The 23,253-nt window shown below is 49.7% G+C and overlaps 1 protein-coding gene and 2 pseudogenes across 8 annotated transcripts in view; 1 reads left to right on the forward strand and 2 right to left on the reverse strand.

Annotated features, from left to right (window-relative positions):
- LOC127576621 (zinc finger protein 850-like) overlaps positions 1-23,253 on the forward strand; it is a 40,282-nt pseudogene that overhangs the window by 15,376 nt on the left and 1,653 nt on the right.
- The window catches only part of LOC127576570 (zinc finger protein 229-like), a 60,797-nt pseudogene continuing 38,680 nt past the window's right edge, over positions 1,137-23,253 (reverse strand).
- LOC127576545 (zinc finger protein 239-like) overlaps positions 16,710-23,253 on the reverse strand; it is a 257,965-nt gene continuing 251,421 nt past the window's right edge. For 2 of the 8 annotated variants that reach the window (XM_052027077.1, XM_052027076.1), the window contains exon 2: positions 16,710-17,815. In XM_052027077.1, coding sequence (XP_051883037.1) covers positions 16,815-17,693 — 879 coding nt within the window. In that variant the 5' untranslated portion in view covers positions 17,694-17,815 and the 3' untranslated portion in view covers positions 16,710-16,814. Of the gene's footprint in view, positions 17,816-18,128; positions 18,226-18,807; positions 19,205-19,247; positions 19,419-23,253 lie in introns of those variants that run through there. The other 6 variants (XM_052027073.1, XM_052027072.1, XM_052027075.1 and 3 more) reach the window with 6 other exon arrangements.

Below are 23,253 nucleotides of genomic sequence, written 5' to 3' on the forward strand. Positions count from 1 at the left end.
ATTGGACCGTCGGGGTCACCAATGTAGCGGTTGCTACCGCGATGCGAAAGTAAGACACTAGTTGATGAGCTGCAGAACAAAACTGATTTATTTTCCTGCCTTGCGTGGGCCTTTTAAGAGGAACAGTTAACTGAAAACAGAAATGACGTATGTGCTATGTCATCAAACCTTTCCCACGTGTGGGTTCTCCCCGCCGCTCAGGGAAGACGAAGGCCCAACACCATCTTGGGCCTCGCCACTCCGACGACGCGCGACCCGACCGCCGAGCTGGTTCGCGTGCTCGGACGGTGAGTTGCTACAAGGGAATCTTTATCAGCTGAGGCAGTGGGCCGAGGACTGTGGACAGGCCAGGACTTTATTCCTTACAGCACAGGTGACTGGGAGGTGATCTTATAGAGGTGTTTTAAGATCTTATAAAGGTGTTGTAAAGATTTGATGAGATCTTATAGATCTTACAAAATCATGAGGGGCATAGATAGGGTGAATGCACTCAGTCCTCCCCCCACCCACCCTCCAGAGTTGAGGAATCAAGAACCAGAGGGCGTAGGTTTAAGGTGAGAGGGGAAAGATTTAATAGGAACTTGAGGGGCAACTTTTTTTTTTGTTTCCACAAAGGGTGGTATCTGTGTGGAATCAGCTGCCAGAGGATGTGCTTGAGGCAGGTACAATAACAATTGTTAAAAGACAGTTGGACGGGTCCATGGATCAGAAAGGTTTAGGCGGCTCGGGGCCAAATGCTGGCAAATGGGAGCAGCCTGGATGGGGCATCTTGGTCGGCTTGGACTCAGTGGGTGAAAGGACCTGTTTCTGTGCTTTCTAACTCTCTGACTCTGTAGATTGGCGGTGGCAAATCACAGCAACAGTGTGGGGGATGGATTCATAACATCTGTAATAAATAGTTTTCTAGACCAGTGTGTTGAGAAACTAATGAGAGGACAGCTATTTTACATTTTTTACTGCGTTATGGGAAAGGGTTAATTGATGATCTGGTGATTAAGGTGTTTTTATGACAGATTTATAAAAATTCAGAAGGGATTGAGTTCAATCTAAAACGACGATCGTAAATCTAACTGCTGAAGCAAGGGGCAAAATTTGGGAAACAAGATTAAAGGACATGATGGCAAACAAGCAGGATCAACATGGAAACTCAGTTTTAATTCTTTAAATGTAATATATATTCTTTACAGGCAAAAAAACCACAAGGAAAAGTGGTTGATAATAAGAGAAGTTAAAGAGAGTGTTAGATTAAAGGAAAGGCTTAAAATTTTGCCAAGATAAAGCAGTAAACCTGCAGATTAGAAAAATGTTAGATTTCAGCAAAGGAGGTCCAAGGCATTGATAAAGAAAGGCAAAGAGGAACATGAGGGTTGTCTGACAAGAAACATAAAAATAGATTCTAAGAGCTTCTAGATGTGTGTACAAAGAGCTGAACTCAGGTTAATGTTCAAAAGATCACAAGACAAGGGAACAGAAGTCGGCCATTCGGCCCATCGCATCTGCTCCAAAGAAAAGGGGAAAAACAAAAAAGAAATGAGAAATGGGGGGGGAGGGGGGGGGAGACTGCTCCATGAGAAAAATGCCCCATTTTCCAGCCTTATCCCATATCCCTTGATACCTTAATTAGATACCTATCTATTTCCTCCCTAAACGCCTCTAGTGATCTGGCCTCCACTGCTATACGTGGCAAGAAATTCCATAAATTCACCACCCTCTGGCTAACGAAATTTCTCCTCATCTCTGTTTTAAACCTGTACCCTCTAATTCTAAGATTGTGCCCTCTGTCCTGGACTCACCCACCAAGGGAAACAGCTTGGCCACATCTACTCTGTCCAGTCCTTTCAACGTTTTAAATCTTTCTATGAGAATCACTCTCATTCTTCTGTACTCCCGTGAGTACAGTCCAAGATCCGACAAACGCTCATCAGATGGAAGCCCTTTCATTCCGGGAATCATCCTTGTAAATATCCTCTGAACCCTCTCCAACATGAGCACATCCTTCCTAAGATATGGGGCCCAAACCTGCACACAGTATTCCAAATGAGGCCTCACCAGAGCCACTTGCAGGCGGCCCCCACAACACTCTTTGCAAAAAAGGTGCATTTCACTGTGTGTTTCAATGTACATGTGACTAATAAAGATAGCTTAAATCTTAAAAATAAACACCATTACTTTCTCCCCGAGGCTTGATGGATGGGGAATGTCACAGAAAGATACAGCACAGAAACAGGCTGACAGAGTCCACAACTCCACACTAATCTGACATTAACCCAGTTTTTAAAATATTCCCTACATTCTTGACAACTCTCCCCAACTTCTCCCACTCACCAAGGGCAATTTACAGCAGCCAATTGACCTAACAACCAGCATGTCTTTGGGATGTGGGAGGAAACTGGAGCTCCTGGAGGAAATTCCCAGTCACAGGGAGAACCCCCACACAGTCAGTACCCAAGATCTGGATTGAACCTGGGCTCCTGTCACTGCAAGGTAGCAGCTCTATTAGCTGTGTTGCTCTAATATCTGGGACAAGACCCCTGCTGAGCTCTTGTCTTTGCCATCAATCTGCTGAAAGTCCTGCAGGAAATTCCGGGGGAAGCTCTTCACCCACACAGTTCAACAATGTGGAACGTGTCACCACACGGAGGGATGGAGGTGAACGACAGCAATGCATTGAATGGGAAGCCGAATGAGCACAGAGCTCGTAGAGCTGCTGCCTCACATTGACAATGTTCAATCCCGACCTCAGGATTTGCGTTAGATTTCAGTAGCAGTGATTGTTGTATATTGAGCATACAGAGGTTTAATCTTTCTCCGCAGTGTGAATTCGCTGGTGTTTCAGCAGCTGAGATGACCAAGGGAATCCCTTCCCACACTCAGAGCAGATGAACGGCCTCTCCCCGGTGTGAACTCGCTGGTGCTTCATCAAGTAGCTTGACTGACGGAATCCCTTCCCACATGTCGAGCAGATGAATGGCCTCTCTCCAGTGTGAACTTGCTGGTGTGTCAGCAAATGAGACCACTGAGTGAATCCCTTCCCGCACTCGGAGCAGGTGTACGGCTTCTCACCAGTGTGAACTCGCTGGTGTTTCCTCAGGCTGGATAACCGAGAGAATCCTTTCCCACACGTTGAGCAGGAGAATGGCTTCTCCCCCGTGTGAACCCGCTGATGCAGGAGCAGCACAGACGACTGAGTGTATCCCTTCCCGCATGTTAAGCAAATGAACGGCCTCTCCCCAGTGTGAACTCTCTGGTGCTTCAGCAAATAGGATGAACAAGTGAATCCCTTCCCGCACTCGGAGCAGGTGTACGGCTTCTCCCCGGTGTGAATCCGCTGGTGTATCAGCAGCTCAGACGACTGAGTGAATCCCTTCCCGCACTCAGGGCAGTTGAACGGCCTCTCGCCGGTGTGAACTCTCCGGTGTTGCAGCAAATGAGACGATCGAGCGAATCCCTTCCCGCACTCAGAGCAGGTGTACGGCCTCTCCCCAGTGTGAACCCGCTGGTGTATCATCAGGGTGGATAACCGAGTGAATCCTTTCCCACACGTTGAGCAGGAGAATGGCCTTTCCCCAGTGTGAACTCGCTGGTGCGTCATCAGGATGGATAACTGAGTGAATCCTTTCCCACAGGTTGAGCAGGAGAACGGTCTCTCCCTGGTGTGAACTCTCTGGTGCGTAAGTAAATCGGATGAGAGAGTGAATCCCTTCCCACACTCGGAACAGGTGTACGGCCTCTCCCCAGTGTGAACTCGCTGGTGTTGCTGCAAGTGGGATGACCGAGCAAAGCCCTTCCCACACTCCAAGCAGGAGAATGGCCTTTCCCGGGCAGGAACACGCTGGTGCGTCATCAGGCTGGATAACTGAGCGAATCCCTTACCACACGTTGAGCAGGAGAACGGCCGCTCCCCAGTATGAACACGTCGGTGTGCCAGCAGGTGGGATGACTGAAGGAAGCCCTTCCCACACTCAGTGCAGATACACGGCCTCTTCTCTGTGAATTTGTTGGTGCATCAGCAACTGGAATGACCGAGTGACTCCCTTCCCACACTCAGAGCAGGTGAACGGCCTCTCCCCAGTGTGAATTCGCTGATGTTGTGTTTGAGATTCCCATCAACAAATCCTCTGCTTGTTGGATCCTGTAAAAGAAATTTACAAAAGTCATCAATAGGTACAGGACCGTATTGCAGCTGAGATTTTAGTCTCTGTAGTAAGCTGTTAGAATAATGACAAACACAAGCTTGAGGAACAACGTCATCTTCCATCTGGGAACATTGCAGCATCCAGACTGGCAGCAAAATCTCTGGTTGTCTTTCCATCTATAATCAGAATGGGCCATTTCTGCCACTTCCCGTTGTTCTACCCATTGCCTCCCTCACCTACTCTGCCACTGAAATTCAATGTGTTTTCTGTCTTTCACTGTTAAAAGGGGTATCAAACCCAAAACATTACCTCCTTCTGCAGATGGAGACACAAGAGACTGCAGATGCTGCAAATCTGAAGCAATACATAAGGGAGCTGGAGGAACTCAAAGTGGGTCAAGCAGCATCTATGGAGGGAAATGGACAGTCAATGTTTTGGGTCTTGGTGGTGTTGGACTTGGCGATTGTATTGGTATTGGTTTATTATGGTCACTTGTACCGAGGTACAGTGAAAAACGTGCCTTGCATACCGATCATACATGTCAATTCATTCCACAGTGCAGTTACATTGAGTCAGTACAGAGTGCATTGAGGTAGTACAGGTAAAAACAATAACAGTACAGAGTAAAGTGTCACAGCTACAGAGAAAGTGCAGTGCAGGTAGACAATTAGGTGTAAGGTCACAAGGTAGATCATGTGGTCAGAATCCATCTCATCGTATAAGGAAACTGTTCAATAGTCTTATCACAGTGGGGTAGAAGCTGTCCCTGAGCCTGGTGGTACGTGCCCTCAGGATCATTGAACGTGAAGTGTAGATGATTAGACTCACTTGTTGGAGATTGTCATTGTGTGGCAGTTTTGTGGTCCAAATGTTATTTGCCACTTAATGTTCCAGAATAGAAGTGTTAGATCCCATTCTGTATCCAAACAGAATAGAACATGTTCTCAGTGGCAGAAGGAGCCGAGGACATTGAACATAGTTGAGTTTTAAAATCACCATAAGTGACAAGGATTTGTTTCTTCAACACAGTGTTAACTGACACAATTTAGCCACAAGGGTAAATTACTTTCACAATACGTGCTTGTTTTATTCACTGGGAGTTGGACTTAGTACCTTTTTTTACCTCAGTTCCAACTATAGCTGTTACCTCCAATAACTTGGACATCAGCAGTGTCTGGAGACCGGTCCCAATCTCAGTTTGCTCATCTGTGTTTCCAGACTGCCTGCAGAGCAAAGGCAAAGTGCTTTTTGCAGCAGACTCAATGGCCGCATTAATATCCACAATCCCCAGGGCTCCAGAAACAGGCCCAGCAAAACAGTCATTCACCAGCTGGGGCCTGGAGTACACCTTGGGCCGGGCCGGGCCGGGCCGGGCCGGGCCTGCAGAGAAAGCAGCAAAATCAAAAAATCTGCAGGTGCCCGAAATCGGAAGTTAAAACAGAAAATGCGGGACACGGGTCAGACAGCATCTGTGGGAAAAGAAACAAATGTTTCAGGTTGGAAACCCTCTTTCAGAACTGAGAAAGTGAGAAAACAAGTTTTAAATTGCAGAAAAGATGGGGAAGGGATAAATACACCATTAAACCCACAGGAAGTGGGAACAGGAGCAGAACATTCAGTGTCTCAAGCCTGCTCTGCCATTCGGCAGCATCATGGCTGACTTTCCTGCCCTGTCCCCATAACCCTTGATTCCCCTACTGATTAGGAATCTATCCCAACATGAAATATCCCCAAGGCCTCTGCCACACAGTTCTCTGTAGCAAGATGTTGCAAAGACTCAAGCTTCTGAGAGAAGAAATTCCTCTTGTCTCACTTTTAAATGGGCACTAGTAAATTTCTCTTTCACAAGGCAATGCTAACTCTGCTCAATAAGTTATGATTTTTCAAACAGTCAATCAGATAAAAGGGCAGTCTCCAAACTAAAACATTAACTCTATTTCTCTTTCCACAGACGCTGCCTGACCTGCTGAATTGTTCAGCAGTTTTTGGTTTTACTTCAGATTCTGGCATCTGCAATTTCTCTTTCAAAACAGGGCAAAGAGAACGTTTCCGATTGAGAATGTCTCAGCAAACCTGGCCTCACCCTTAGTTTACAAACCAGTCAGTGATCGAGATGAATGAGGGCAGGTAGAGAGAGAAATCAAACACAAAGAGATATTATTAACTGTGAAACATATGCTGCAGCGATTGCTGGAACCACAGGCCTCGGCAACAGTTCTGGCCCACATTTCACAGCGTGAACATTGCCTTGTCTCCAACTGCCTTTGTTAGTCTGTTAACCAAAAAGGTCGATAAAGCATAGAGCGAGGCTGGGGTTGCCTCAGTGAAGCCAATCAGAGATCCTCTTTTCTCCCCCTCATATATCCCTCCCTCCCACCAGCCCATCCCTCGCTCCCTCCTCCCCCCCTCCCGCACCCAAACCTCTCTGCAAGTTCCTTTTGCTCTCTCCCAGGTCTAACGGAAGGGTCTCGGACTTGAAAACTTCCCTGTTTCTCTTTCCACAGACGCTGCCCTCACCTGCTGAGGGCTTCCCGCACTCACTGGGTTTGCTTTGATTTCAAGCAGGAAAGTGCCCGGGTCCCCCGTGTGGAGCGGGAGGGGGAAGGGGAGAGAAAGGCCGGGACTGCTCAGTGTGGCCGCCCGCAGTGATCCTGCAGCCCGCACAGATTCTCACCCCAACCGTAGGCCGGACCCCGGACTCGATCAAACTTCCTGGTCCAAGGTGGCGCGCAAATGACGTCACCTCCATTGCGCGCCTGCGCTGTGGGCTCGCTCACTGCAGCCAGAGCGCTTTCTCGGCCGCGGTCGCTCTTGGGTAAATTCGGCTGCCATGCGAACCAACCTGAACAGCGTCTTTAAATAGCTTCGTTCTCCACCGCAAATCATTCTGCCGACAATAACTGTGTGATGAAGGAAACACTGTTGTCAGTCTGTGCACGGAAAGCTCCAGAGATCCATTCTCTGATTTACAAACGATGTCCCTGAGTTATCTCATCAGGAGACACAATATCAGGCAACCTACCAGACCAGACAAAGCAGAAAATGTCAGGGAATCAGCCAGGGTTCCTGCTCCCCGTCACCGCCCAGTGACCCCTGGGTTGGAGAGAGAGGGGGAATCAGCCAGGGTTCCTGCTCCCCATCTCTGCCCTGCGACCCCTGCTTTAGAAAGAGAGGGGGAATCAGCCTAGGTTCCTGCTCCGCATCACTGCCTGGTGACCCCTGGGTTCGAGAGAGAGGGGGAGTCAGCCAGTGTTCCTGCTCCCCATTTCTGCCCAGCGACCCCAGGGTGATAGAGAGAGAGGGGGGGGAATCAGCCAGGGTTCATGCTCCCCATCCCAGCTGTGCAGAAAACCCCACCTCCAGCTGTGCCTCACCAGAGGAACTGATTAGCCTGTGTTTGGGACAACAAAGAGCCACTATCACAATGATGCAAATACACAGCACACACACAGGTCGCATTCACCCACAGAGTAGACGGGTGAATTATTCTGGGACAGCTCACCAAGTTGTTTGTGCAGGAATGCATTGAAAACCAACCAGCTCGTTCGACCACACTGAATGGACAGTGTTCAGGAGCAAGAGCTCCTGCTGGTTCCCTCCCCTCTCTCTGACCCCAGGTTCACTGGGCAGTGATGGGGAGTAGGAGCCCTGGCTGATTCCCCCTCTCTCTCTAACACAGTGCTCCTTGAGGCAGGAACCCTCTCTCACCCAGGGGTCACTGTGAGTGATTGGGAGCAGGAATTTGTGTTTGGCTCGTTCTGAGCCAGATCCCAGAGGGATTGCCCACAGATCAAGGGCCCAGACACGACGGATGCAGACACGGACTCTGTATGTGGGGACAGAACGGGCACCTGATGTGCCTCCTTGCACTCGATGTGAAGTTTTCAACTCCGCTGTTGATACCAGATTCTGCTGAAGCTGTTGGTGAGACCAGACCGGGATCATGTGTGTCGCTCCGGTTTCCATTCTGCAGGAAGGATGTCATGTGCAGGGACACGGTTCACGGGGATGTCGCCGGGACTGGAGGACTTGAGTTATAAGGAGAGACTGGACAGGCTGGGACTGTTTCTCCGGAGTGGAGGAGGCTGAGGGGGCCTTATCGAGGGGCGTAGATAAGGTGGACGGTCACAGTCTCTCCCCCCCCTCCCCAGGGTAGGGGAGTCTAAAACTAGAGGGCACAGGTTTAAGGTGAGAGGGGAGAGATGTAAAGGGGCAACTTTTTCACCCAGAGGGTGGTCCGTATATGGAACGAGCTGCCAGAGGAAGTGGGTGAGGCGGGTACATTAACAATGTTTAGAAGACATTTGGACAGGTCCGTGGATGGGAAAGGTGTAGACGGATGGGGTCAAACTCGGGGAGATGGGACCGGCTCAGTTGGCAATGCACCAGCTTGTGAGGCTGCACTTGGAGCATTGCGTACAGTTCTGGTCTCCCTGTTGCATGGAAGACGTGGTTGAACTGGAAAGAGCACAGAGGCAGATTTACGAGGATGTTGCCAGGACCAGAGGGCCTGATTTACAGGGAGAGGTCGGTCTTTGTTCCCTGGAATGTAGGAGAATGAGGGGCGACCTTATAGAAGTGTTTAAAATTACGAGGGGCACAGATCAGGTGGACGGTCTTTTCCCCAGGGTCGGGGAGTCCAAAACTTAGGGGGACATTGATGTAGGGTGAGAGCAGAAAGGGACCCGAGGGGCAACTTTTTCACCCAGAGCGTGGGGAGTGTGTGGAACGAGCTGCCGGAGGAAGGGGCAGAGGCCGGGACAATGACAGCATTTAAAAGTTACCTGGACAGGACGGTGGACAGGAAAGGTTTAAGAGGGGTATGAGACAAACACAGGTAAATGGGACCAGCTTGGAGAGACAGCTTGGTCATTATGGACCAGTTGGGCCGAAGGGCCTGTTTCCCTGCTGTATAACGATGATTCTAAGAGTGGGGGGCATCGTGATCAGGGGTGATATAAACAGGAGATGTGCTCAGGAACAAATAAAAAAGGGAGGGAGATTGTGGGGAGGGAGGAGATGGGAGCTGGGGGGGTGGGAGGAGATGGGGGTGTAGGGGAAGATGCGGGGTGTAGCGTGTGATGGGGTGGGGGCGGGAGGATAGGGGTGGGGGTGGGAGGAGATGGGTGTGGGGGGTGGGAGAAGCTGGGGAGGGGATGGGGACGCTGCCTGAAATGTGGTGAGGGGCAGGATACGACCCACCATATTGTTGAGGGGCAGAGTCCAGTCCGCCATGTTGGTGAGGGGCGGGGTGAGACTCGCCATTTTGGTGAGGGGCGGAGTCGGACCCGCCATGTTGGTGAGGGGCGGAGTCCGGCCCGCCATGTTGGTGAGGGTCAGATCCGCGTCACATCTGCCAGTGGTTTCACCTCCTTCCCGGCGCTGCCGCCTGCAGCCGCAGGAGGTGCAGCCCTTGTCCCTGCAGCTCCTCCCTCCCCACCGTCCCGGGGCCCGAACAGCCTCCCAGCTGAGGCGCAGCTTCACCTGCAGCCGCGCCAACCTGGTCCCACACACTGGGTGCTGCCAGTGTGTGCTCCACAGAGTCAGAGAGCAACACAGGGTGTCCCCGGGGGTGTGTGTTAATGTTCACAGGGGGTCCCCAGGGAGTGTGTTAGTGTTTACAGGGGGTCCCCGGGGAGTGTGTCAATGTTTACAGGGGGGGTCCCCGATGAGTGTGTTAATCTTTACAGGGGTCCCCGGGGAGTGTGTTAATATTTAGAGGTCCCCGATGAGTGTGTTAATGTTTACAGGGGGTCCCCGGGGAGTGTGTTAATGTTCACAGGGGGGTCCCCGGGGAGCGTGTTAATGTTCACAGGGGGGTCCCCGGGGAGCGTGTTAATGTTCACAGGGGGTCCCCAGAGAGTGTGTTAGTGTTTACAGGGGGGTCCCCGAGGAGTGTGTTAATGTTTACAGGGGGTCCCCGGAAAGTGTGTTAGTGTTTAGAGGGGGTCCCTGGGGAGCGTATCAATGTTTACAGGGGGGTCCCCGGGGAGTGTGTTAATCTTTACAGGGAGTCCCCGGGGAGCATGTTAATATTTACAGCGATTCCCTGGGGAGTGTGTTAATATTTACAGGGGTCCCCAGGGAGTGTGTTAATATTTAGAGGGTGTCCCCGGGGACTGTGTTAATATATACAGTGGGTCCCCGGGGTGTTAATATCTACAGGGGGTCTGCGGCAGTGTTTACATTCTCGGTGAGTCTGTCAGTCCTGCTGTGGATTCGGTTTCCCGTTCTCTCCCGTTACCCTCCACATCCACCCGCGCTCCATAACCACCCCGTGATTTCGCTGTGAATGTGCACTCCTGCTGATGTCAGGAGGACAACAATATATCGTGCAGATGATCGCTGGACAGACGAAGCCTTGGTAAATGACTCTGCGGATGTTTGCACTCAGGCTGCAGATAAATCGGACATGATTTAAACTTTATTTGTTTGCTATTAATTTCCAAGTTGCTGTTTGCTGCACATTTAGTGTCACCTGCAGCTCAGCACAGGTCTGTCGCTGTGTAACGCCGGGGTACAGTACCGGTGGGGACAGCTCCGTCGCTGTGTGACGCCGGTGTACAGTATGTCTGTCTATGTGTGTGTGTGTCTTTGTGAAGCAGTGACGCAGGGTGGGGAAGGAAGGAGGAGGGAGCAGGGAGGAGGAGGGAGCAGAAATATTTGCACTTCAATATTGGACTGGTCACATCTCAGCTTCAAGACCAACACATCTCGGGTATCTGGGGGTACTGGGAGGGAGAGAGACAGAGAGAGAGAGAGAGAGAGGAACTGAGAGTGGGTGACGGTTTCAGGGACCGATCGATAACACTCAGTCCGTCCCCAGTACCTCACGGGTAGAGAGAGTGGGTCACGGTGTCAGGGGCCGATGAGTTTACTCACCAGCTTTTCCAAAGCCCTTGTGATTTCAATATCGGCCGGACAAAGTTCGCTGCCAATCAAGGTAAACTCGACTCTTGCAGCAACCCGTGTTCTCTGGAGATCTGTGTGAAGGGGAAGAGAGTTGATGTACAAGCAGCAAAGACGAGAAGCCTGGACTGTGGGCTCTGGACACGGGCAGTGACCCTGAGAGTCTCCGCACCTCTGATGATCTTTGGCTCCTTCAGGCCTTCACTCTCCATTGCCCCCGTGCTCATCGCCTCCGATCAGCCCTGGACTGCTTTCCCTGCCCACCGACTCCTCAGGTAAATGCCCGGCCTCATCCCCCCAACTCCCCCTCCCCTCCGCGTCCCTTTGAATCCCCTGCCACAGCCGCCACGCTCGGCGCCAACCTCCCGGCCCCTGTGCTGCAGGACTCCGGTTTGATCTGCCTGCTCCACAACGTGCGGTTGCGTGAGCCCGCTGAGGGTTTACACGGCTGCAACACCACTTCCTGACTTTCGTGCCCCGTCCCCGACCGATGAAGGCAAGTGTGCCCGATTGGTGACCCATAGAACATCGAACACTACAGCACAGCACAGGCCCTTCGGCCCACAATGTTGTGCCGACATTTTATCCTGTTCTAAGATCTATCTAACCCTTCCCTCCCACATCGCCCCCCATTTCTCTATCAGTCATGTGTCTATCCAAGAGTCTCTTAAAGGTCCCTAACGTACCTGACCCCACAACCTCTGCCGGCAGTGCGTTCCACGCACCCACCACTCTCTGTGTAAAAAAACTTACCCCTGATATCCCCCGATGCCTTCCTCCACTTATCTTAAAATGTCCCCTCCTGTTAGCCGTTATCGCCCTGGGAAAAAGTCTCTGACTGTCCACTCGATCTGTGCCTCTTATCATCATGTACACTTCGATAAAGACACCTCTCCAAAGAGAAAAGCCCCAGCTCAATCAGCCTTTCCTCATAACACATGCTCTCCAATCCAGGCAGCATCCTGGTAAATCTCCTCTGCACTCTCTCTAAAGCTTCCACATCCTTCCCATAATGAGGCGACCAGAACTGAACACAATACTCCAAGTGTGGTCTGACCAGAGTTCTATAAAGCTGCAACATCACCTCGTGGCTCTTGAACTCAGCACCCTGACTAAGGAAGGCCAACACTCCATACGCCTTCTTAACAACCCTGCCGACCTCGCTGGGGTCCCAGCACTGATCCCCACTGATGTCAGGCTAACTGGTCGGCAAACCCCTCAGTTGTCTCTGATGGGGAACAGAACCAAACGCAGAACAGGACGAGGCCCTTCAGCCCACCCAGTCTGTGCTGACGACGAACCAATCTGACAAATCCCATTCGCCTGCACCTGATCCAGATCCCTGCAATACCTGCCTGTTCACATGTCTGTCTAAATGTCTCTTAAACACATACAGGAGCCTGAGGGCATGTACCATCAGGCTCAAGTACAGCTTCTATCCCACGGTGATAATGGTTCCCTTAAACGATGAGATGGACTCTTGACCTCACAATCTACCTTATTATGACCTTGCACCTTATTGTCTGCCTGCACTGCACTTCCCTGCAGCTGTGACACTTTACTCTGTACTGTTATTGTTTTTACCCTGTACTACCTCAATGAACTGTGTAATGAATTGATCTGCACGAACAACGTGCAAGACAATTTTTCACTGGACCTCAGTACAAGTGACAATAATAAATCAGATAAGATATCTTTACTAGTCACATGTACATCGAAACACACAGTGAAATGCATCTTTTGCGTAGAGTGTTCTGGGGGCAGCCCGCAGGTGTTGCCACGCTTCTGGTGCCAACATAGCCCACCCACAACTTCCTAACCCGTACGTCTTTGGAATGTGGGAGGAAACCCACGCAGACACACAGGGAGAACATACAAACTCCTTACAGACAGTTGCCGTAATTGAACCTGGAGCACTGGCGCTGTAATAGCGATATGCTAACTGCTACACTACCAATACCAATACCAACAGACACAAAGCTGGAGGAACTCAGTGGGACAGGCAGCACCTTCAGAGGGAAATGGACAGTTGACAGTTTTATGTCAAAACCCTTCATCGCAATCCTGAGATTACAACCCTGGAAGTCCTGCTTCAGAACATAGAAGATTACAGCACAGTACAGGCCCTTTGGCCACGATGTTGTGCCGACATTTTATCTGCTCTAAGATCTATCTCACCCTTCCCTCCCACATACCCCTCAGGCATGGTAGTGTAGTGGTTAGTGTGACGCTATTACACCACCAGCGCCCTGGGTTCAATTCCAGCCGCTGTCTGCAAGGAGTTTCTGTGTTCTCCCCGTGTGCCTGCGTGGGTTTCCTCCAGGTGCTCTGGTTTAATAGAACATAGAACAGTACAGCACAAAACAGGCCCTTTGGCCCACAATGTTGTACCAACCATTAAACTTCACCTAAGCCTATCTAACACCTTCCTCCCACATATCCCTCTATTTTAAATTCCTCCATATGCTTATCTAGTAATCTCTTGAATTTGCCCAATGTACCTGCCTCCACCACCACCCCAGGCAGCACATTCCATGCCCCAACCTCTCCCTGGAGAAAAACCTTCCTCCAATATCTCCCTTGAACTTCCCACCCATTACTTTAGAGCCATTCCCTCTTGTATTGAGCAGTGATGCCCTGGGAAAGAGGCGCTGGCTGTCTACTCTATCTATTCCTCTTAATATTTTGTACACCTCTATCATGTCTCCTCTCATCCTCCTCTCCAAAGAGTAAAGCCCTCGTTCGCTTAGTCTCTCCTCATAATGCATACTCTCTGAACCAGGCAGCATCCTGGCAAATCTCCTCTGCACCCTTTCCAATGCTTCCACATCCTTCATAAAATGATGCGACCAGAACTGGACACAGTACTCTAAGTGTGGTCTAATCAGAGTTTTATAGAGCTGCATCATTACCTCGCAGCTCTTAAACTCGACTTATGAAAGCTAACACCCCATAAGCTATCTTAACTACCTTATCCACCTGTGAGGCAACTTTCAGGGATCTGGGGATATGGACCCCCAGATCCCTCTGCTCCTCCACACTACCCAGAATCCTGCCATTAACTTTGTACTCTGCCTTGGAGTTTGTCCTTCCAAAGTGTACCACCTCACACTTCTCTGGATTGAACTCCATCTGCCACTTCTCAGCCCAGCTCTGCATCTTATCAATGTCCCTCTGCAATCTTTGACAATCCTCTACACTATCCACAACACCACCAACCTTTGTTTTGTCTGCAAACTTGCCAACCCACCCTTCGACCCCCTTATACAAGTCATTAATAAAAATCACGAAAAGCAGAGGTCACAGAACCAATCCTTGTGGGACACCACTAGTCACAGCCCTCCAATCTGAATGCACTCCCTCCAACACAACCCTCTGCTTTCTACAGGCAAGCCAATTCTGAATCCACATGGCCAAGCTTCCCTGGATCCCATGCCCTCTGACCTTCTGAAGAAGCCTACCATGTGGAACCTTGTCAAATGCCTTACTAAAATCCATGGAGACCACATCGACTGAACTAACCTCATCAATCTGCCTCGTCACCTCCTCAAAGAACACTATCAGGCTTGTGAGACATGATCTGCCCTTCACAAAGCCATGCTGGCTGTACCTGATCAGACAATGATTCTCCAAATGCCCACAGGTCCTATCTCTAAGAATCATTTCCAACAGCTTGCGTACCACAGACATAAGGTTCACTGGTCTATAGTTCGATGGACTATCCCTACTACCTTTTTTGATTAAGGGGACATTTGCCACCCTCCAATCCTCCGGTACTATTCCCGTGGAAAACAAGGACTCAAAGATCCTATCCAAAGGCTCAGCAATCTCCTCGCTCACCTCGTGAAGCAGCCTGGGGAATATTCCGTCAGGACCCGGGGACTCATCTGTCCTAATATTTTCTAACAGCTCCAACACATCCTTTCTCTTGATATCAACATGCTCTAGAACATTAACCTTACCAACACTGTCCTCAGCGTCATCAAGGCCCCTCTCCTTGGTGAATACTGAAGAGAAGTATTCATTGAGGACCTCACCCACTTCCACAGCTTCCAGGCACATCTTCCCACCTTTATCCCTAATCGATCCTACGTTTACTCCCGTCATCCTTCTGCTCTTCACATGTGAAAAATGCCTTGAGGTTTTCCATAACCCAGTTTGCCAAAGCCTTTTCATGTCCCCTTCTTGCTCTCCTCAGCCCCTTCTTGTTCCTTCCTTGCTACCCTATATTCCTCAAGAGACCTATCTGATCCTTGCTGCCTGAATCTCATGTATGCTGCCTTCTTCCTCCTAACTAGATGTTCCACCTCTCGTGTCAACCATGGTTCCTTCACCCTGCCATTCTTTCTCTGCCTCACCGGGACAAATTTATCCCTAACATCCTGCAAGAGATCCCTGAACAATAACTACATGTCCACAGTACATTTCCCTTCAAAATTGTCATCCCAATTCACACTCGCAAGATCTAGCCTTATAGCCTCATAATTTGCCCTTCACCGATTAAATATTTTCCTGTCCTCTTTGCTCTAATCCTTGTCCATGACAATGCTAAAGGTTAGGGAGCGGTGGTCACTGTCCCCCAAATACTCACCCATTGAGAGATCTGTCACCTGACCTGGTTCGGTACCTACTACTAGATCTAATACGGCATTCCCTCTAGTCGGCCTGTCAACATAGTGTGACAGGAATCCATCCTGGACACACTTAACAAACTCTGCCCTGTCTAAACCTGTGTCTGCCTGTGTTTCATCTGGGTGCTCCGGTTTCCTCCCACATTCCAAATGCGTACGGGTTGGGAAGTTGTGGGCGTTCTATGTTAGCGCCAGAAGCGTGGAGACAGTTGCAACTGCACTGCGAGGTAGCAGCTCTATTAGCTGTGCTGCTCTAATATCTGGGACAAGACCCCTGCTGAGCTCTTGTCTTTGCCATCAATCTGCTGAAAGTCCTGCAGGAAATTCCATGGGAAGCTCTTCACCCACACAGTTCAACAATGTGGAACGTGTCACCACACGGAGGGATGGAGGTGAACGACAGCAATGCATTGAATGGGAAGCCGAATGAGCACAGAGCTCGTAGAGCTGCTGCCTCACGTTGACAATGTTCAATCCCGACCTCGGGTGTTGACTGTGTGGAGTTTGCACCTTCTCCCTGTGACTGTGTGGGTTTCCTCCCACGTCCCAAGAGGTGTGGGCTGAAAGGTTATTAAAGGACTGTAAATTGTCCCTAATGTGTGGGTGATTAGTGGAATCTGCTGGTGGTGAGGGTGAAGCAGGGTGTGGTCAATGCAAATGTGGGCAGAATTTTAAAAATGCATTAATGTAGGATCAGAGTAAATGACTGGTTGATAATCAGTGCAGACTCAGTGAGTCAAAGGGCCCATTTCTGTGCTGCATCTCTCTATTCCTCTGAATATTCACACAGGGTGAGATGGGAGGAGGCTGGTGTGGAGCAGAAACACTGGTAGGTACCAGATGGGCTGAATGGCCTCTCTTTCTACAGTTCATTGTGTGGTTTGCAGATACAGGAAGGGCCTCAGATAAAGTGTTTCAAACAGAACCACATTATTTTAATCACAGATCCAGAACATTGAACTCTAACTCAGTGAAAGAGATTGCAGAAGAAAATCAACTGTGCCCAATGACCAGGGTTCAATCCTGGGCGAGATCAGCAGTGTCGACAGAATCCGACCCCCATGAACACCTGCAACACTTGTGAATTTGCACTAGATTTCAGTAGCAGTGATGGTTGTATATTGAGTATACAGCATGTTTAATCTTTCTCCACAGTGTGAACCCGCTGGTGTTTCAGCAAATGGAATGATTGAGTGAATCCCTTCCCACACTCAGAGCAGGTGTACGGCTTCTCCCCAGTGTGAACTCGTTGGTGTCTCCACAAATTGGACGAATCAGTGAATCCCTTCCCACACTCGGAGCAGGTGTACGGCCTCTCCCCGGTGTGAAGCCGCTGGTGTATCAGCAGCTGAGATGACTGAGTGAATCCCTTTCCGCACGTCGAGCAGATGAACGGCCTCTCCCCAGTGTGAACTCTCTGGTGTGTCAGCAAATGGGACGACCGAGTGAATCCCTTCCCACAGACAGAGCAGGTATACGGCTTCTCCCCAGTGTGAACCCGCTGGTGTTTCAACAGGTCAGACGAATGAGTGAATCCCTTCCCGCACGTCGAGCAGATGAACGGCCTCTCCCCAGTATGAACTCTCTGATGCCTCAGTAACTGGGACGACCGAATGAATCCCTTCCCACACTCGGAGCAGGTGTACGGCCTCTCCCCAGTGTGAACTCGCTGGTGTATCATCAGTCTGGATAACTGAGTGAATCCTTTCCCACAGGTTGAGCAAGAAAATGGCCTCTCCCCGGTGTGAACCCGCTGATGCGTTATCAGATTGGATGACTGAGTGAATCCTTTCCCACACGTTGAGCAGGAGAATGGCCTCTCCCCAGTGTGAACTCGCTGATGTGTCATCAGGATGGATAACCGAGTGAATCCTTTCCCGCACGTCAAGCAGATGAACGGCCTCTCCCCAGTGTGAACTCTCTGGTGCGTCAGCAAATTGGTTGACTGAGCAAAGCCCTTCCCACACTCCGAGCAGGAGAATGGACTTTCCCCTGCATGAACTCGCTGGTGCATCATCAGGCTGGATCACTGAGCCAATCTCTTACCACACGTTGAGCAGGAGAACGGCCTCTCCCCAGTGTGAATTTGCTGATGTTGTGTTTGAGATTCCCATAAACAAATCCTCTGCTTGTGGTATCCTGTAAAAGACATTTACAGAAGTCATCAATAGGTACAGGACAGTATTTCAGCTGAGATTTTGGTCTCTGTCGTGAGCTGTTATAATAATGACAAACACAAGCTTGAGGAACAACGTCATCTTCCATCTGGGAACATTGCAGCATCCAGACTGGCATCAACATCTCTGGTTGTCTTTCCATCTATAATCAGAATGGGCCATTTCTGCCACTTCCCTTTGTTCTACCCGTTGCCTCCCTCACCTACTCTGCCACTGAAATTCAATGTGTTTTCTGTCTTTCACTGTTAAAAGGGGTATCAAACCCAAAACATTACCTCCTTCTGCAGATGGAGACACAAGAGACTGCAGATGCTGCAAATCTGAAGCAATACATAAGGGAGCTGGAGGAACTCAAAGTGGGTCAAGCAGCATCTATGGAGGGAAATGGACAGTCAATGTTTTGGGTCTTGGTGGTGTTGGACTTGGCGATTGTATTGGTATTGGTTTATTATGGTCACTTGTACCGAGGTACAGTGAAAAACGTGCCTTGCATACCGATCATACATGTCAATTCATTCCACAGTGCAGTTACATTGAGTCAGTACAGAGTGCATTGAGGTAGTACAGGTAAAAACAATAACAGTACAGAGTAAAGTGTCACAGCTACAGAGAAAGTGCAGTGCAGGTAGACAATTAGGTGTAAGGTCACAGGTAGTGCAATAAGGTGCAAGGTCAGATCAGAATATGATTGAATTTTATACCAAGATGGAAAGTGATATCGTGAATCCGAAACCAAGGTGTTATGTCAAAAGCAACACACACAAAATGCTCCCCTCTCCCCTCCCTCCTCTGCCCTCCCCCTTCCCCCCCTGCCCTGCCCTCCGCTTCCCGCTTCCCCCTCTCCCTCTGCCCTCCCCCCTTCATCTGGCCTCCCCCTTCCCCTTCCCTCTCTGCCCTCTCTCCTCTTCCCCTTCCTCCTCTCCGCCCTCCCGCTGCTCCCCCTCCCCTCCAGACCTGCGTCCCGGGCCTTGAGCAAAATCTGACGCGGGGCCCGACACGATTTCCCCCTCTGCCGGGACCGCTGCTGCCCGCCCCGCTGTGCTCAGCCGCTTGTCCCTCCTGCTCTGGGATTGTCCTGTTTTAATGCAGACGGGAGGTGCGGTTCTGCGGCGGGAGGAGCTGGTTCCGGCTTCCGAACGGAGGAGCCTTCAGTCGAGCTGGGTGAATGGAGTTTTCAGTTGTGCGGGGAGAGGAGGCTGGAGCGGGGGCAAAGGCGATGTCTCTGCCGGGGGAAGGGCCACAGCGTCGCCGCCTGGTCGGGTGTTCGATCCGCCAGCCGGGAGAGCATTGGGAGAGAGAGGGGGAGACAGAGAGAGGGGGAGACAAAACAAAGGAGATCTTGCAGCGCCAAAACGCTGGCACCGCCTTGGATGATTTTGCAAAAATATTTAAACCTGGTGTCCACTGGTCCCGGAGCCATCTCCTCGTTACTCTGCACACAAAACCATCTTTTTTATACTGTCCACTCCTCAGAAGCACTTCTCCCGTCAACATGTGAAGCTAAACCCGCCCCCGATCTCCGGAATCACTCGCATGGGTCCCCGAAAATAAATTCCCAACTCCGCGTTCGCTTGTGAGGTCCGAGCTGAGTGAATCTTGTTAAAAGGAGCCACTTACAAACAGTGAATGTCTCTCGGCACTGCGTTGGGGCATTCGGCTTGGTATTTTGGTATTGGTATTGGTTTATTATTGTCACTTGTACCGAGGTAGAGTGAAAAACTTGTCTTGCATATTGTTCAGACCGGTCAATTCATTACACAGTGCAGTTATATTGAGTAGTACAGAGTGCATTGAGGTAATACAGGTAAAAACAATAACAGTACGGAGTAAAGTGTCACAGTTACAGAGAAAGTGCAGTGCAATAAGGTGCAAGGTCACAACAAGGTAGATCGTGAGGTCAGAGTCCATCTCATTGTATAAGGGAACCGTTCAATAGTCTTATCACACTGGGGTAGCAGCTGTCCTTGAGAATGGTGGTATGTGCACTCAGGCTCCTGTATCTTCTGCCCGATGGGAGAGGAGAGAAGAGAGAATGTCCCGGGTGGGTGGGGTCTCTGATTATGCTGGCTGCTTCACCAAGGCAGTGCGAGGTAAAGACAGAGTCCAAGGAGGGGAGGCTGGTGTCCGTGATGCGCTGGGCTGTGTCGACAACTCTCTGCAGTTTCTTGCGGTCCTGGGCAGAGCAGTTGCCGTACCAAGCCGTGATGCATCCGGATAGGATGCTTTCTATGGTACATCGATAAAAGTTGGTGAGTGTCTAAGGGGACCTGCCAAATTTCTTTAGCCTCTTGAGGAAGTAGAGGCACTGGTGAGCTTTCTTGGCCGTGGCGTCTACGTGATTTGACCAGGACAGGCTATTGGTGATGTTCACTCCCAGGATCTTGAAGCTCTCAACCCTCTCGACCTCAGCGCTGTTGATGTAGACAGGAGTATGTTCACCACCCACTTTCCTGAAGTCAATGACCAGCTCTTTCGTTTTGTTGACATTGAGGGAAAGGTTGTTGTCATGACACCATTCCACTAAGCTCTCTGTCTCCTTCCTGTACTCCGCCTCATCGCTGTTTGAGATATGGCCTACAATGGTGGTATCATCTGCAAACTTATAGATGGAGTTAGCGTAGAATCTGGCCACACAGTCATGAGTGTATAGGGAGTAGAGTAGAGGGCTGAGGACGCAGCCTTGTGGGACACCAGAGTCGGAGGTATTGCCGCCTATCCTCACTGATTGCGGTCTGTTGGTTAGAAAGTCAAGGATCCAGTTACAGAGGGAGGTGTTGAGTCCTAGGTCTCGGAGTTTGGTGACAAGCTTGCTTGGGATTATTGTATTGAAGGCAGAGCTGTAGTCAATAAACAAACATCTAACGTAGGTGTCTTTACTGTCCAGATGCTCCAGAGCTGAGTGTAGGGCCAGGGAGATGGCATCCGCTGTAGACCTGTTTGGTCGATAGGCAAATTACAGTGGGTCTAGGTTGTCTGGGAGGCTGGAGTTGATACGTGCCATGACCAACCTCTCAAAGCACTTCTTTATGGTGGATGTCAGAGCCACTGGTCGGTCGTCATTGAGGCATGTTACCTTGCTTTTCTTCAGTACCGGGATGATAGTGGTCTTCTTAAAACAGGTGGGAACCTGAGATTGAAGCAGGGAGAGGTTAAATATTTCTGCAACTACTTCTGCCAGCTGATCAGCACAAGATCTGAGCACACGGCCAGGGACACCATCTGGGCCAGGTGCTTTCCTCGTGTTCACTCTCCGGAAGACTGATCTTACGTCCTCCACTGTGATCACAGGTTCAGCTGCACTGGAGGCTGTCAGGGTGGATGGTGACAATCCACTTCCCTTCTGTTCAAAACGCACATAGAATGTGTTAAGTTCATCAGGAAGGGACGCGCCGTTGTTAAGTATGGGGGGGAGGGGGAGCAGGCGAGGGAGGGGGGAGTGGTGGGGGATTGAGGGGGTGGGGAATTGGGGAGGGGGCAGGGGGAATGAGGGAGGAGGTGAGGGGGAATGAGGGAAGTGCAATGGAGGGGAATGAGGGAGGAGGGGAGGACTGAGGGAGGGGCATTTGGGAGAGAGGGGGGAGTGAGGGTGGTATGTTACCATGCTGTAAATAAAATTTTAAAAATTTAAAATTTAAAAAATCTTTGGAAAGAGAAATAGAGTTAATGCTTTAGTTTGGAGACTGCCCTTTTATCTGATTGATTGTTTGAAAAATCGTAACTTATTGAGCAGAGTTAGCACAGCCTTATGAAAGAGAAATTTACTAGTTCTCATTTTAAAGTGAGACAAGAGGAATTTTTTCTCTCAGAAGCTTGAGCCTTTGCAACATCTTGCTACAGAGAACTGTGTGGCAGAGCCCTTGGGTATATTTCAGGTTGGGATGGATTCCTAATCAGTAGGGGAATCAAGGGTTCTGGAGACAGGGCAGGAAAGTCAGCCATGATCCTGCCGAATGGCAGAGTAGGCTTGAGACACTGAATTTTCTGCTCCTGTTCCCACTTCCTGTGGTTTTAATGGTGTATTTATCCCTTTCCCATCTTTTCTGCAGAAAGCACTTTGCCTTTGCTCTGCAGGCAGTCTGGAAACACAAATGAGCAAACTGAGATTGGGACCGGTCTCCAGACACTGCTGATGACCAAATCATTGGAGGTAACAGCTATAGTTGGGACTGAGGTCAAAAAAGGGACAAAGTCCAACTCCCAGTGAATAAAAAAAAGTATTGTGAAAGTAATTTACCCATGTGGCTAAATTGTGTCAGTTAACATTGTGTTGAAGAAACAAAAATCCTTGTCACTTATGGTTATTTTACAAGTCAACTATGTTCAATGTCCTCGGCTCCTTCTGCCACTGAGAACATGTTCTATTCTGTCTGGATACAGAATGGTATCTAACACTTCTATTCTGGAATATTAAGTGGCAAATAACACTTGGACCACAAAACTGCCACACAATGACAATCTCCAACAAGTGAGTCTAATCATCTACCCTTCACGTTCAATGATCCTGAGGGCACGTACCACAAGGCTCAAGGACAGCTTCTATCCCACTGTGATAAGACTATTGAACTGTTCCCTTATACAATGAGATGGACTCTGACCTCACGATCTACCTTGTTGTGACCTTGCATTTTATTGTCTACCTGCACTGCACTTTCTCTGCAGCTGTGACACTTTACTCTGTACTGTTATTGTTTTAACCTGTACTACCACAATGCACTCTGTACTAACTCAATGTAACTGCACTGTGTAATAAATTGACCTGTACCAATGGTATGCAAGACAAGTTTTTCACTGTGCCTCGGTACAAGCGACAATAATAAACCAATACAATCACCAAGTCCAACACCACCAAGACCCAAAATGTTGACTGTCCATTTCCCTCCATAGATGCTGCCTGACCCACTTTGAGTTCCTCCAGCTTCCTTATGTATTGCTTCAGATTTCCAGCATCTGCAGTCTCTTGTGTCTCCATCTGCAGAAAGAGGGAATGTTTTGGGTTTGACTCCCCTTTTAACAGTGAAAGACAGAAAACACATTGAATTTCAGTGGCAGAGTAGGTGAGGGAGGCAACGGGTAGAACAAAGGGAAGTGGCAGAAATGGCCCATTCTGATTATAGATGGAAAGACACCCAGAGATTTTGATGCCAGTCTGGATGCTGCAATGTTCCCAGATGGAAGATGACGTTGTTCCTCAAGCTTGTGTTTGTCATTATTATAACAGCTCACTACAGAGACTAAAATCTCAGCTGAAATACTGTCCTGTACCTATTGATGACTTTTGTAAATTTCATTTACAGGATTCAACAAGCAGAGGATTTGTTTATGGGAATCTCAAACACAACATCAGTGAATTCACACTGAGGAGAGGCAGTTCACCTGCTCTGAGTGTGGGAAGGGAGTCAC

This window comes from Pristis pectinata, chromosome 12 (assembly GCF_009764475.1).
Source record: "Pristis pectinata isolate sPriPec2 chromosome 12, sPriPec2.1.pri, whole genome shotgun sequence".
Lineage (NCBI taxonomy): Eukaryota > Metazoa > Chordata > Chondrichthyes > Rhinopristiformes > Pristidae > Pristis > Pristis pectinata.